General features: G+C 42.5%; 1 protein-coding gene across 1 annotated transcript in view; it reads left to right on the forward strand.

Moving 5' to 3' along the window:
* Positions 1 to 14,971, forward strand: part of EDARADD (EDAR associated death domain) — a 205,474-nt gene that overhangs the window by 76,840 nt on the left and 113,663 nt on the right. The window contains exon 2 of the mRNA XM_029594164.1: positions 10,723 to 10,784. Coding sequence (XP_029450024.1) covers positions 10,723 to 10,784 — 62 coding nt within the window. The remainder of the gene's footprint in view (positions 1 to 10,722; positions 10,785 to 14,971) is intronic.

Here is a 14,971-nt window from a genome sequence, read left to right on the forward strand (position 1 = left end):
TGTTTGAAGAAAAAGGGATAGATTAACAATTTCTATTCTAAATGTATAGAAGAGCTGATCAGCAAGGATCGGTTGCTTCTCTGTTAAACTTAAATACATATTTACATAATGGAGATTCAATTGCAAAGTTAATATACATGAGCGGTTCTAGAATAGCAGATACTTAATGCAGCTGGAAGAGGACATCAACCGAGGGGTGGCGGTCCTTGCGGACAAGATCCACCTGTTATCTCTGCAGAAGAAGACTAGAGATCAAAATCAAGAGATACTGGATGTTCGAAATTGAGGCAAGATTTTGAATGCCTTCTAAGATGGGAAGATTCGGCCCCGAAGTTACACTTGGGTGCCTTTGACCATTATCGTGGATAAGTGATGCTTCGTCGATTCCATTTTGCGCATCTTTCAAACTTAAACCTGGTACCCGAAGAGGAGATCGCCCTTTGAAGGGGGGTACTGTTGTGTCCATCGCTTTCTGACGTCTCTGCTCCACCCACCTTACCTCATTGGTGACTCCCTTCGGGGTTGATGGAAGGCTGGCTGCTGCGGAGTCTCCTGGCCGTCCTCCTACAGCGTTCCCGGACCGGCTCGACGCTGCAAGCCGCCATGTTGACCAGATGCCTAAGGGCGCGCATGCACGGCCCGAATGAGGTACCAGCATTGGCGTGAACCTCAGGGGCGTCCCCCTGAGATGACATCACCAGCTCCAGATATTTAAGGTCTGTTTTTGCTAACAAAACGAGTTAGCAAGGGGATTGATTACCTAGCTTCCTCCTGGTCACTGCGGATGGGATTCGCTCTCTGCAAACCTAGCTACTCTGCCTCCTCAGACTTCACTAGAGGTACCCGCTCCTCGGGGGCCTCGCTTTCTCTTTTCCTTTTCATGTCGCAGTCCGGAACCGGTACTCGCTCCTCGAGGGCCCAGGACCCGGACTTGCTCCTGGATACCACTTCTGCTAAGAAGTTATCGCTGCTTACAACATCAGTGAGTTTCCATCTATCTCTCAGAGCTTTCCCTGGATCCAGGTACTCGCGCCTCGAGGGCCTAATGCATACCATCTCCTGGGCTGCCTCTAGAGACTATTGTGTGTGTGTTATCATCAAGGACTTGTTCCAGAACTCTGCATATACTGCCTACTCACTTTCTTAGTTTCTCTACAGCTCAGCCACCCTGGGATTACTGTTCCAATACCTGAGGGACTACACCCAGCCGGGAACTTCCAGCTCACTACTGCCACCTTTGGTGGTTTACTGTATTGCTTCTAAGAAGTCTTGTTTGTTTAACATCAGTAAGTCTGTATCTATCTCTCAGAGTGTTCTCTGGAACCAGGTACTCGCTCCTCGAGGGCCTAATACATACCAGATCCTGGGCTGCCTTAAGAGACTATTGTGGGAGTGTTACCATCAAGGACTTGTTCCTGAATGCAGCATGCTTTGCCTACTCACTCTCTTAGTTTCTCTACAGCTTAGCCACCTTGGGATCGCTGTTCCAGTACCTGAGAGACTACAGCCCAGCCGGGCTCTTCCAGCTCACTACTGCCACCTCTGGTGGTTTAATATATTGTCTAATAAAAATACTAGTGTGTGTCTGTCTCCTACACTAAGCCTGACCAGTGGTCCCTCTCGGGATTTCCCCCGAGGGCGTGGTCACCTGCCACTGGTCCAAGGATCCACTCACAACTATTCTAAATAACTACAGATTGCTAATTACCAGCTTTTAACAACAGAGCTTTCTGACAGGTTGCTAACTCCCAGCTTTCTCTTCAGAGCTTTGTTAGCAGATTCATAACAGATTGCTAACTCCTCATGGAGTCCATACTAAGTGCCCCTTCTACACCTTGATCTAATCGTCCAGCTGACTTCTAGGCTTTTATCTTGAATATACCTGGAAAAGGTTTTATTACAAGTTTTTGCTTCCACAGCAGGCTTCTTTTCAAATTTCCTCTTTGCCTTTCTTATCAATGCTTTGCATCTGATTTGCCAGTACTTATTCTGTTTCCTGTTTTCTTAATTTGGATCCCTTTTTCGTTTCTTGAAAGATGTTCTTTTAGGTATTATAGCCTCTCTTACCTCAACTTTTAACCATTGTTTAGCCTTTCAACTTTTTCTAATGTATGGAATACATCTGGTCTGAGTTTTCAAAATGGCATTTTTAAACAACGTCCTTACTTGAGCTAAACTCTTAACCTTTGCAGTTGCTACTTTCATTTTTTTCCTAACCATTTTTCTCAGTTTACAATAGTCACCTTTTTGAAAATTAAATGCTGTCACAATAGATTTCAATTTTTACGCTCCCTCCAGTTATTAAGTCAAATTTGATAATGTTATCACTATTGCCAAGTGGCTCCAACACTGTTACCTCTTGCACTAAATCCTGTGATCCACTAAGGACTAAGTCTAAAATAGTTTCTCCTCTTGTTGGTTGTTGTACCGCTGCTCCATGAAGCAGTCATTTATTTCATCTAAGAACTTTATTTCTCTATAATTTCCTGATGTAACATTCATACAGTCAATACTGGGGTAATTGAAATCACCCATTATTCCTGGAGGAAAGGAGGAGCAGGGGGTGATATGATTCAGACTTTCAGATACTTGAAAAACTTTAATGATCCAAAGACAACGACAAACCTTTTCCGTCAGAAAAAAATCAGCAGAACCAGAGGTCACGAGCTGAGGCTCCAGGGAAGAAGACTAAGAACCAATGTCAGGAAGTATTTCTTCACGGAAAGGGTGGTGGATGCCTGGAATGCCCTTCCGGAGGAAGTGGTGAAGTCTAAAACTGTGAACGACTTCAAAGGGGCGTGGGATAAACACTGTGGATCCATCAAGTCTAGAGGGCGTGAATAAAGTGGAGGCATTCAAACACTGCACGGAGCGGCAGTAGCCACAGCGGCATTCAAACACTGCACGGAGCGGCAGTAGCCACAGAGGCATTCATGGAGCGGGATGCCAGTGGCCAGTAGTTGGTGTTCCACCTTCACAGAGCGGAAGGATGGAGGGCTGCTATTTCCAAAAAAAAAAAAATAAAACAAAACAAAAAAATAAAAACAGGGGTGGGTAAGAGTATGGGGCAAGGGGGTGGCCTGCTTGTTACAGCGGTCGCTACCCCTAATTGAGCTGGATGTCACTTGGATGCAGATACAGAGCTGCTCTCTAAATTGGGTGGAGGGGAATTAGGGCTGGAGGGTACTGGAAGCCAATAGTAACAGGTGGGAGAGAGAAAAAGGGGAAAAAAATGGATAAAGTGCGTAGTTTGCTGGGCAGACTTGATGGGCCGTTTGGTCTTCTTCTGCCGCATTTCTATGTTTCTATGTTTATTGATTACTGCTGCTGAGTTTGTTAGCTTTCCTAATTTCTTTTAGCATTTAGTTGTCTGTTAATTCATTCTGGCCAGTTGGATGGTAAAACACTCTCACTTCTACTTCCCTTTTTCCCCTGGAATTTCTATTCATAAAGCTTCAACCTTACATTTTGCTACCTGCAGAACTTTTATCCTGTTTGACTTAATGCTTTCTTTAACATATAGTGCCACCACTCCACCAATTTGATCCATCTTATCATTTTGATATCATTTGTACCCTGGTATCACAGTGTCCCATTGGTTATCCTCCTTCCAGGAGGTCTCTGAGATGCCAATTATATCTACTTCTTCATCCAGTGTTATACACACTCCCATCTTATTTCTTAGACTTCTAGCATTTATATACAGACATTTCAAACAATTTTTTTCTTTGTATTAACAACCTGTCATCAGTTGACAGGGGCAATTTGGAATCTTTCTGCACTTTACTTAAAGACACCTGGTCCACTTTGGCATTTATTGCAACTTTCTACTGGGATGCCCTATTTTCCCGAACCATGCACTTCTGAGCGACTGTCGTCTTCCCCTCATCTTCTAGTTTAAAAACTGCAATATCTCCTTTTTAAATGTTAGTACCAGCAGCCTGCTTCCACTTCGGTTAAGGATGAGACCATCCTTTCAGAAAAGGCCCCCCCATCCCCAAAATGAAACCCACTTTCTAACAAACCTAAAATCCTCTTCTCTGCACTATCGTCTCATCCATGCATTGAGACACTGGAGCTCTGCCTGCTTCTCAGGTTCTGCATGGGGGGTGCACAATTGTGCAACTTGTGTGCGCTGACGCCCGCGGCCTTCCCCCGTTCCCTCCCAGGCCACTCCGATTTCAGTGCGGACTCAGAAGGAACTTCCCACCCCCCTAACCTAACCTCCCCTCCCTTCCCCTTCCTCTAACCCTCTAACCCTCTTACCCCCTAGCCCTCACCTAGACTCTTCCGACCTTTGTTATACCTGTTGGGCCTGCCTCCGGGCAGGCGCAGTTTGAGCGCGCCGGCAGCCTGCCGGCACGTGATCCCCTGGCACAGCAGCAAATGGCCGCTGTGCCAGGAGCCTCTGACCCTGCCCAGCCCTGCCCCCTGACTGCCCCCTCCTCGCCCCTGGGCTTTACGCACGTCGCCGGGCCTTTCTAAAATAGGTCCGGCACACATAACCCCACCTACGCGCGTAAATCCAATAGACTTTTTAAAATCTACCCCTAAATTTGGTTTCCAGAACCTCCCTCCTGCACTTTCCTATGTCATTGGTACCCATATGTACCAAGACAGCTGGCTCTTCCCTATCTATGTGATGTATGAGAACCGCCACTTTCGCACCAGGTAGGCAAGTTACCAAGCGATCCTCATGTCCACCAATAACCCAGCTATCATCCTTCCTAATAATTGAACCACCAATTATAAAAGCCTTCCTAACCCTTCCCTCCTGGACATGTGCCCTTGAAGACCTATTCTTGGTGCAAGGGGATACTACATCACCTTGAGGGCAGGTCCTAGCTACAGGATTGCTTCCTGCTTCATCAAGCTGATGCTTTCCTTCCAGGTGACCTTTCTCCTCCAAGGCAGAACCAGGGCTACCAGATTACAGGTGGGACTTCTCTACTGTCTGTGAAGGTCTCCTCTATATACCTCACTGTCTCCCTTAGCTCCTCCAGGTCTGCCATTCTAGCCTCCAGCGATTGGACTCATTCTCTGAGGGCTTGGAGCTCTTTGCACTTAGTGCACACATGCAACCTCTCACCAACTGGGAGATAATCATACATGTGGCACTCAGTGCAAAGCCTGGAAAGCCTCCCTTTCACTGCTGGACTACTTCCTGCATCATAATTTGTATTTTTCTGAGGTGGGTACCTCCCCTACCTTCTCCTCAGTAAAGCAGAAGCAAAGTATTAATTTTGTTTTTCTGCTATAGTCATATCCTCCCTGAGTACCCCTTTTACCCCTTGATTAACAGTGGTCCAACTGACTTCCTCACAGGCTTCTTGCTTTGAATGCACTTTAAAAAGTTTTTTTTAATTTTAATTAATTTATTAATTTTTTATTTATTGAATTTTAAACATTATTAAAGGAAAATACTTTACAATATGTATTAGTCCAGAACTGAAAATGACCAAAAAGAAACAATTACATATTTAAAAAGTAAACAAATATCAAATTCTGATCTATATCCATAGGGGCAGATTTTCAAAGGCTATGTGTGTAACATACGCGCGTAACCTGAGGAAATCTGCCCCTGTGTGCGCCGAGCCTATTTTGCATAGGCTCAGCGGGGCGCCCAAGCCCCGGGACGCACGTATCTCCCGGGGCTTGCTAAAATAGGCGATCCAAGGGCGTGTCCGCGGTCCGGGGCGGTCCGGGGGCATGGCCGAGTGCCCCGACACAGTGGCCTGTGTCGGGACCTGGCCAGCCGGCATGCGCAAGTTACGCCTGCGAGAGGCAGGCGTAACTCCATCGAACAAGGTAGGGGGGGATTTAGGTAGGGCCGATTTTGGAGCGGCCTTGGAGGGAACGGGGAAAGCCATTGGGGCTCTCCTTGGGCTCGGCGCGCGCAAGGTGCACATGTGTGCACCCCCTTGTGCGCGCCGACCCCGGATTTTATAACATGCACGCGGCAGCGCGCGCATGTTATAAAATCGGGTGTACATTTGTGCACACCGGGTAGTGCGCACAAATGTACCCCACGCGTGTAGGAATTAAAATCGGCTCCATATTGAATATTTACTTAAGGCAATCATGGGAGACCAAGAAGTAAATAGGGCAGTTACATCCAAGGTAATAAAGAGTCAAATATAAACTAAGCCGTGCTATTAGGTTTCGCCTAACATTATCTTAACCAACTTCCATAATGGAGGTAATTAGGAATGAGAATGTAAGTCTAAATACATTTTTGTTATGGCTGGCATAGCTTTCTCTGGATATTTTAGAATATTTAAAAGATAACTTTTGAATAAGTTGATTGCTGATAACATTTTCTTTTTGGGAAAATTTAGGATTCTTAGGTTTGCTCTCTTCATTTGGTTTTCAATTATCTCCAATTTATTCTCATGCATTTTTTCAGATTTGATTACATTTACTTGAACCTTCTCAATATCTTTTATTTTTCCTTCCATTACATTCAAATGTTTTTCCATGTTTTCCGTCTTCTCCTCTATGATTTGTCTTTGTAATCGCCTCTTGTACTGTAGTAGTCAATGTATTTATAGATTGTTGCATAGAGATCAAAATACTTCTTATTTCCTCCAAAGATGGTGCAAGAGTAGGGGTGGAACAGACTACAGATATATTATCATTCTCTATTTCTACCTCCATAAGGCCTTCTCCACGTTGTGCCTTTTCCCCTTGGCTCCTGGAACCCAGTACTTCCGGGTTCTCCGAAGAGTCAGATAATCCCTCCACTCTTCCCTGGACGCCAGGGCTTGACGGGTAAGTATCCGTAGTAAATTTTTCAAAGAAAATACTGTCTTCTCTCAACCCCACTGGGGGATCTGGAATCGTTGGAGCGCCCGGGCTTAGAGATGTTTCAAAAGTCAAGGGGCTCGGTAACTGCTCCTTACCGACCCCAGTGACCTCACCTCCAGGCTGTATCGTTGGCGTTCTTGCAAAAGCGGCTTCTATCCTTAGTTGTCGAAAGTCCATAACGGGCATTGAGGGAATTTCTCTTAAGCAAGCTTTTCTCTTAGTATGGGGCATGTTTAAAGCAATTTGCCAAGAAAATATCAAAGAAAAAGCTTGAAGAAACAGTGAAAAACCGGGAGCTGCTGCTTTCACCACCTCACAGCACAGCGGCCATCTTGGTCTGTTTTATTAGTTTTTGCTTCTTTGGCAAGCTTCTTCTTGAATTTTCCCTTGCACTGCCTTATCAATATTTTACATCTAATTTGCCAATATTTATTTTCTTTCCTATTGTCCTCACCTAGATCTGTTTTCCATTTTTTGAAAGATGTCCTTTGGCTTTAATTGCTTCTTTCAACTTATTGTTTAACCATACTGTCAGTTGTTTGATCTTCCTTTAACATTTTTTAATGTATGACATACATTTTATCTTGGCATCCACGATGGTATAAACTGTTATATGTAAAGCTGGTTGCTAAATTACTGTTTCTCTGTAAACCGAGGTGATGTATTCCTTTACGTACCTCGGTATAAAAGAACCTATAAATAAATAAATAAATAAATAAATAAATAAATGTCTGCAAACATTTAACCTTTGCAACTACTCCTTTTCAATTTTTTAACTAATGTCCTCATTTTATTGTAGTTTATCTTTTTTAAATGAAATGTTACTGTAGTAGTTTTATGGAATGTATGTGTCGTCGTCCCCCCCCCCCCCCCCCCAGTGAATATGTGAAATTTAATTGCATTAAGACCAATATTGCTAAGTAGACACTTGCACCAGATCTTGCATTTCACAGGGTACTAGATTTAAATAGTTCCTCTTGTCACTGGTTCCCAGTCCAGCTGATCCATGAAGCAGTCATTTATAGCATTTTGAAACTTTACTTCATTAGCATGTCTTGATGAGACATTTACCCAGTCGGTATTGGAGTACTTGAATTCTCTCATTATTGCATTGCCATTTGTTTTTTTTTGCCTTTCTAATTTCTGTTAGCATTTCTCTGTCTGATTCTTCATCCTGGCCCGGAAGATGGTAGAATACACCCAATACTATACTCTTCCCCGTCACACATGGAATTTGAACCCAGAAAGATTCTATAGTGCATTTTGTTTCCTGTAGGACTTTTATGCTGCTTGACTTTATGCTATCCTTAACTTAAAGTATCACCCCTCCATTAGTTTGATCTGCCCTGCCATGTTGATTTGTACCCTGGTATCACAGTGTCCCACTGGTTATCTTCCTTCTACTGGGTTTCTGATTTGCCTATAATGTTTATATCTTCATTAAGTGCCATACATTCTAACTCTCCAATCTTATTATTTTAGATTTCTGGTATTTGCATACAGACAATTTAGAGTATGATTTGAATTTGTATTCATATCCTGCTAATTAGCAGTTGATACAAGTAATTTGGACACGAACATCTGCTTTTTATTTAAATTCATCTGGGCTTTTTATTTAAATCCACCTGGGCTATTTCAGACTTTTTATTTAAATCCACCTGGGCTATTTCAGACTTTACCACAACCTCTCTATCGGGATATTCTAACTTCCTTGTTTTGCCAGTATCCTTTGAAAAGACCTTGCTCCAACCATGTGCTCTTGAGTGACTGTTAGCTTTCCTGCATGATCTAGTTTACAAACTGTTCTATTTCCTTTTTAAATGTTAGTACCAATAGCCAGGTTCAACTCTGGTTAATGGGGAGTTGATCCCATCAGGACAGGCTCTTCCTTCCCTAAAATGTTCTCCAGCTCCTATCAAAGGTAAAACCCTCTTCCCTGCACTATTGTCTTGTTCAGGCTTTGAGATTCTAGAGTTTAGCCTTTTCCTGGAATCCTGTGTGTAGAACAGGGCACATTTCTGAGAATCCAACCCTAGTGGTCCTGGATTTCAATTTCCTACAGAAAACCCTAAATTAGGCTTCTAGAACATCACTCCTTCATCTTCCTATATTATTGATACTCATACGTACCATGACTATTGGCTTATTTTGGCTCTCTAAAATCCTATCTAGGTGACACATGAGGTCTTCTAGCTTTGCACCAGATAGGTAACTTACCAAGAAATCCTCATGCCCATCTATCTACATTCCTAATAATCAAATTGCCAATAACAAGGTCAGTCCTAAGCCTTTCCTCTTGGGCACATGTCCCCGGAAAGACACCCTCGGTGTGAACAGATAATGCATCACTTGGAAGGCAGATGATAGACTCCCAAAATAATAGTCCACTTATGAAATGTATTGCTTAAAATAATGAAGTTTAAATTTTATATCAGTTCTAAATCCACATATATAAAAACATTGTACACTAACCCAGTCACAAAGAAGATGGTGTTTTTTCAAGTAATGGAGTCTAAAGAGAGTAACTGAGCTAGAATTATAAACCAGGAGAAGAACAAGCCCTGATGAAGCATACTGCAAACCATTGATCACATTGGCATTTTTTTTTTTTTTTTTTAAATCTCCATCTTATTTCTAGTTTTTATGATGAAGGTTCGGTCCTGCTTACATGATCTTCTCATTTGATTCATGGACTACAACAGTATCCAAGATAAGTTTCATTTTTGGATACAATTTAAATCTAAAGTTTAAAAATTAAAAATGAAAGTAAAAAAAGTACAAGATTAATAAAAATATATTAAAGTTTCATGTAGGTTTTTTGCCTGGTGATTAAGATCAATAGCTTATTAAGGTAAAATACTTTGTTGCTCAGTTCTGCAGTCTTTTCCTCCAATTTTTTATATGTACATTTGGAATATATATACAATTTTAGGTGCTCTATATTTGGTTAGTAGTTTTTTTTAGCTTTCTTAATGAGCAAATCAGACCTTCTTTGTGCCAAGGCCCTTTTGTAGCCACTATCTATATGTCTGATTGGATACTCTTTTTCCATGAACCTTTGTTTCATTTCAACCGCTCTTGTTTGATATATTGAATCGTTGGCACAAATTCTACATAACCTTAAAAACTGGGAGTATGGTAAGTTTTTTAACAAGGATTTGTTGTGGCTGCTTTTGTAATGTAATAATTTGTTCGTGTCCGTCGGTTTTCTAAATATATCAGTAATAAACACACCATCGATTAAGTTGATTTTAATGTCTAAAAATGGAATTGATCTTTTATCTGATTGCATAGTGAATTTCAAATTATTATCTAAAGAGTTTTTGGGCATGTTACTGGCGGGGATAAGGGGCCTTACCTTTTCGCCGTCAGCGATGTCTTTGCCACATCCACCCCGACTCCTCCCCATCCAGTGCCGACTCTGCCCCGATCTAGCTATCGCATGCGTGCGAAAGCTATAGAAAATGATCCCCTTAGTACCTGATTCCCTAAGGGTATTTCCCATAGACACAAGATGGGAAAAAAGCCTTAATGAAGCTAGTTCTTAGATATTTGTATAGTTTGCATATGATGGTGAAAAACAACAACCTAGTCAATAGTCAATACAGCCTTCTGTCTGCTGAGGCCTGAGTAAATACATTCAGAAATCATGAATCTGATACTTGATGTGGTCTAGATATTCAATGTCATAAAGAGAAGGAGATTAGGAAGCACATATGATTTTCATGCTAGTATAATTAAACATCCTCTGAAATTTAAAGAAAACAGATACTTATATGTGGTTGTCTCACAGATATACAGTTCTATTTAACTTGAAGAAAGATATCACTATACCTATTTGATCATTTTAGTTTAATTCATAATATAGCCTACTCTTCCTGAAATCATATATAACACAAATGCATTTCCTTTCAGCGGAATATGCAGTGAAAGAACCAGTGGAAGACACGGATCCTAGCAGTTTGCCTTTACAAGTGGTAGGTTTATTTCAAATTGACTTTACTTCTAAAAGTGCTTATTTTAAAAATAACTTTTCCATAGATAGAAAACAGAACCCTTCCTTTTTAAATTGTACCATGGTTAATTGTTCTATGGTTTGTATGACTACTGTATAGATGTTTAGTTTGCATATTCTTAAATTTAACTATTATAAAGAGGAAAGTTGCCTTGCACCTGCATTGCCAGTATGCAAATTGAGCTCTGCTCCTCTCTCTCCCTATACTCCCCCACTCCTCCCCACTCTCCAACTCCGCCCCCTCTATCTGTATTGTCCAATCTACTCTTTACTATTACATATGGAAACTGAATTCTGCCCCTCTCGCTGGCCGTACTCTCCAGCTCTGCCCTCGCTCTTAATTTGTGAAGTCCTTTCTTTACTATCACACAGTGCACCTGAGCTCAGCCTTCACTCTCTGCTGCCTCACACTTCAATTATGCACTTCTTACACTTCACAGTATATCCCCATTCTTGGATAGGCTTTTACTACGAATATTATATAAGGTCCATATTAAGAAGCATGTAGACTAGAATTTAGCTGGCTAACTGGGTCATTCATGAAACCGCATAAGGGCAACATGGTGTGCTAAACAGGGTCTAGCACATGATAAATGCGTGCTAATTATTATAACGTGCGTTAGTAGTAAAAAGTGATCGTATTCCATTGTTTAAATGCAGATGCAAATGGACACCCTGAAATAGGATTGCCAACTGGCTCCAGATTTTCAGGATAGGTTGATCCAGTTTTGGGTTTACTCCATTGCATGCTGGGATTTATTCTGATTTCCCTATTGTATTTTCTAACAAAAGCAAGACTATAATTACCTGCATGCAGGGGAATACAAGCAGGACAGGATCAACCTGTCCTGAAAATCTGGAGCCAGTTGGCAACCCTACCTGAAATATGTGGATTTTTATAGATAGGAAAGGTAGGCAAAATTAACTTGATATTTTCCCTTGGGTGTCTTGTAACTTGCTGCCATATCTGAAGCGTGTGAGCGATAGTGGGACTATTTCTACAAATAGTCCACACACACACCCGACTATATTATGACATTAATTATATTAGTTAAATATTTAGCAATCCCTAGTGTCACATTATAAATCTGTAACCTGCTTAGTTGTTTTTCTGTTAAACTATTATAGTTACTCTGTAAAAGCTGTTATATTGGTTACACTGTAAAGCTCTGTTGCTGATTCCTTGTTGCCTCTAAACCAATATGATGTCCAACAACGAATGTTGGTATAGAAAAACCTTAAATAAATAAATACACCTACTTAGCTGTGAGGAGGCCAGTGAAAATAAGAGCACCGGTAGGTTAACCTCACCAGCCTGCTCCCTCTCCAGGGCAATTCATTCCGCATCCAGGTTACTATACCGGTTCTTTAAACACACCAATCTAGCAGTCCAGTAATAAAGCCGGAAATTTGTTCTGGTAGCCAAAGGGTGTTCAGTTTTATTCTGGCTAGCTTATGCCCCCAAATAAACCTACTCTCTTGACCTCGTAAATCTTGGCAGAATGATGCCTTAAGAGTCCAAGGTATATGTTGGAAGGCATATAGTAGTTTCAGGAGGATAATCATTTTGACTAGGTTTTTTCACCCAGCTAATGAAAAAGGAAACTCCTCCTCCCATTCCTGAAAGTATTGCTTAATAGCCCCTAGTAGTAGGGTGTAGTTTTTAACATAAAGTTCTTTAAAGATCCCAAGGTATAAATATACCCAGCTTTTCCCGTCGATAGCAGGGCTGAATTAGCCATGCTGTCATGGGATCTGTCAATTAGGTCTGGGAGGCGGAGCTTTACAAAGCAGAGATTTAGATTTTAGCTCTCTGCGGCTGCGCGTGTGTTCCCGCGCAGGAAAGTAACAGATTCTCCTCAGTCTGCTTTTTCAGCGAGCGGGATCGCAAGCGGGGCTGACTTCTCCTCAGCATTTCTTATTTTTATTGAAATGTCAAAAAAGCCGGGGTTTAAACCCTATGCCTGTGGCAAGGTAATGTCGGTCACGGATGGCCATGACTGATATTACCGATGCCTGGGATCAGAGTATAATTTACAAAATCGTGATTTTTGTGCTCGAATGTCCCCAAGAGCCCAAAAACAACGGGCCTACAAAATGTTTGAACTTTTCACGTTTTCCGAGCCATCGGAGGCTCATTCTTCACCGGGTCCCTCGTTGACGGCAGCTCTGTCACAGAAAAGTGTGTCTTCGTGGGATCCTCAACCCTCCAGGCTTGGAGGTACGGACTTACCGAGCCGACATAGGCCTTCGGATCCAAGAGGACCGAAAGAGCCTCGGCAAGCGGCGCAGGAAACAACGGCACCTAAATCTGCGGCGCTGACGAGTTATGCGCCTGAAGCACCTTATGCGCCCAAATCACCATTGGCGCATAATACTTCTGCGCCCGAATCATCATCGGCGCATAAGACACCGGTGCGCGCAACACACCGAAGACGTCTGCGTGCATGGCGCCGAAGACTTATGCGTGCACAGTGCCAGACTTCTTTGCGCACAGCGCCGAAGACGTCTGCGCATATGGCGCCGGAGCCGTCTGAAGCGAGCTCGGCACCGAAACCATCTGAGCGCACAGTGTTGATGACTTCTGCGCACAAGTCGGTATATGTGCACAGCTTACAAGAAACATCGACGCACATGGCGCCGAAGGCATTAGCGCACTCGACAACACACAGATCGACGCACAGTGGACTACAAAAGTCAAAACAAAGACATCAGTCTCCACATGTACCTCATTCCACTTCTTCAGACTCTAGTTCTACAGAGGTGAAGTCAAAACGAATCAGACAATCACTGTCGGGAGATGGAACCCAAACAGGATCATCGTTACACCATCACCATAGGCGATCACGTCACTCACATCAAAAAGCTGCGAAGACGAGAGATACATGGGCAGTGAGCCCTTCCACTTCTAGGTCATCTCACCCACGAAGTGTAGATTCCTTATCTCGCAGACAATTAATACAAATCACTTCCTCTGCTGCATCTTCATCCTCAGATATTTCTGTTAAGACCACAGAGGGCAAGATGAGGAACAAGTATGACATACCAGCTGTTTCTGCTAAAATTCCTACAGTATCACCTAAAACAGGTGAACTACCAAAACAATCTGGTCATGCAACAATGCCTCCTCAAACAAAAGAGGCATTTCTTCAATTATCCCAATCATTGGCAGGGTTTTATGAAACTCTTCAATCATCCTTTAAGATGTCTAACGAACTATCTGTGAGTTCTCCGGAACACAATATACATACCTCTAGAGAACCGTCGGTGGAGCCTCTGGCATCCCCAATGACGAAATGACCAATTTCACCAATTCAACAGCAAGATACCCCTATAGATTCTCTATCTCCACAAATGTATCATTGTCATCTACTGGATTCCCATTGGATCCACAGGAACAACCACAGGAACCATATTCTCCTCCAGAGGACCTGACATACCCAAAATCTTTAGAAAAATTGGGCACGATATTACATCTGGAGAGAGACCCTAGGTCAGAAACCTCTGGGCTCCTAAAGATTTTTGATGCTCCGGGAGAACCAACATCTCTCCCACCACACGAATTATTACATTCTGTCTTGCAGAAGTCGTGGGAAACGCCTTGTTCTCTATCAGCGGTTTCCAAGAAAATGGATATAAAATTTCGTATGAGAAAAATATCGCTTTACTCTATACCACAATTACCACATGCTTCAATTGTGATAGAGTTGGCAATGCAAAGATTCAAAAAAGCAAAATCGCATGCCTCATATCCACCGGGTAAAGACAACCGGTGTTTAGATGACCTTGGCATGAAGATGTATCACAACTCAATGTTGAATGCCCGTATGCACCATCAATTCTATATGGTACAATACCTATATGAGTGCATACAAGCCACAAAAGGTATGCTCTCCTCGACGGCTGATCAGGTACCACCGCCTCTTCATGATATGGAGGAGTGTTCTCGACACCTTCTACGATCAATATATGAGGCAATTGAAACATCTTCTAGGGCATCTGCGACAGCCATAGCAGCCCATAGGATGGCATGGTTATGCTCTAGTACGATACAAGAAGATTTACATGAAAAACTGATGAACCTCCCGTGTATAGGAGACAACCTGTTCGGAGAACGGTTTCAAGAAACAGTTGGAAAATTAATGGAGG

Source organism: Rhinatrema bivittatum, chromosome 3, assembly GCF_901001135.1.
Source record: "Rhinatrema bivittatum chromosome 3, aRhiBiv1.1, whole genome shotgun sequence".
Classification (NCBI taxonomy): domain Eukaryota; kingdom Metazoa; phylum Chordata; class Amphibia; order Gymnophiona; family Rhinatrematidae; genus Rhinatrema; species Rhinatrema bivittatum.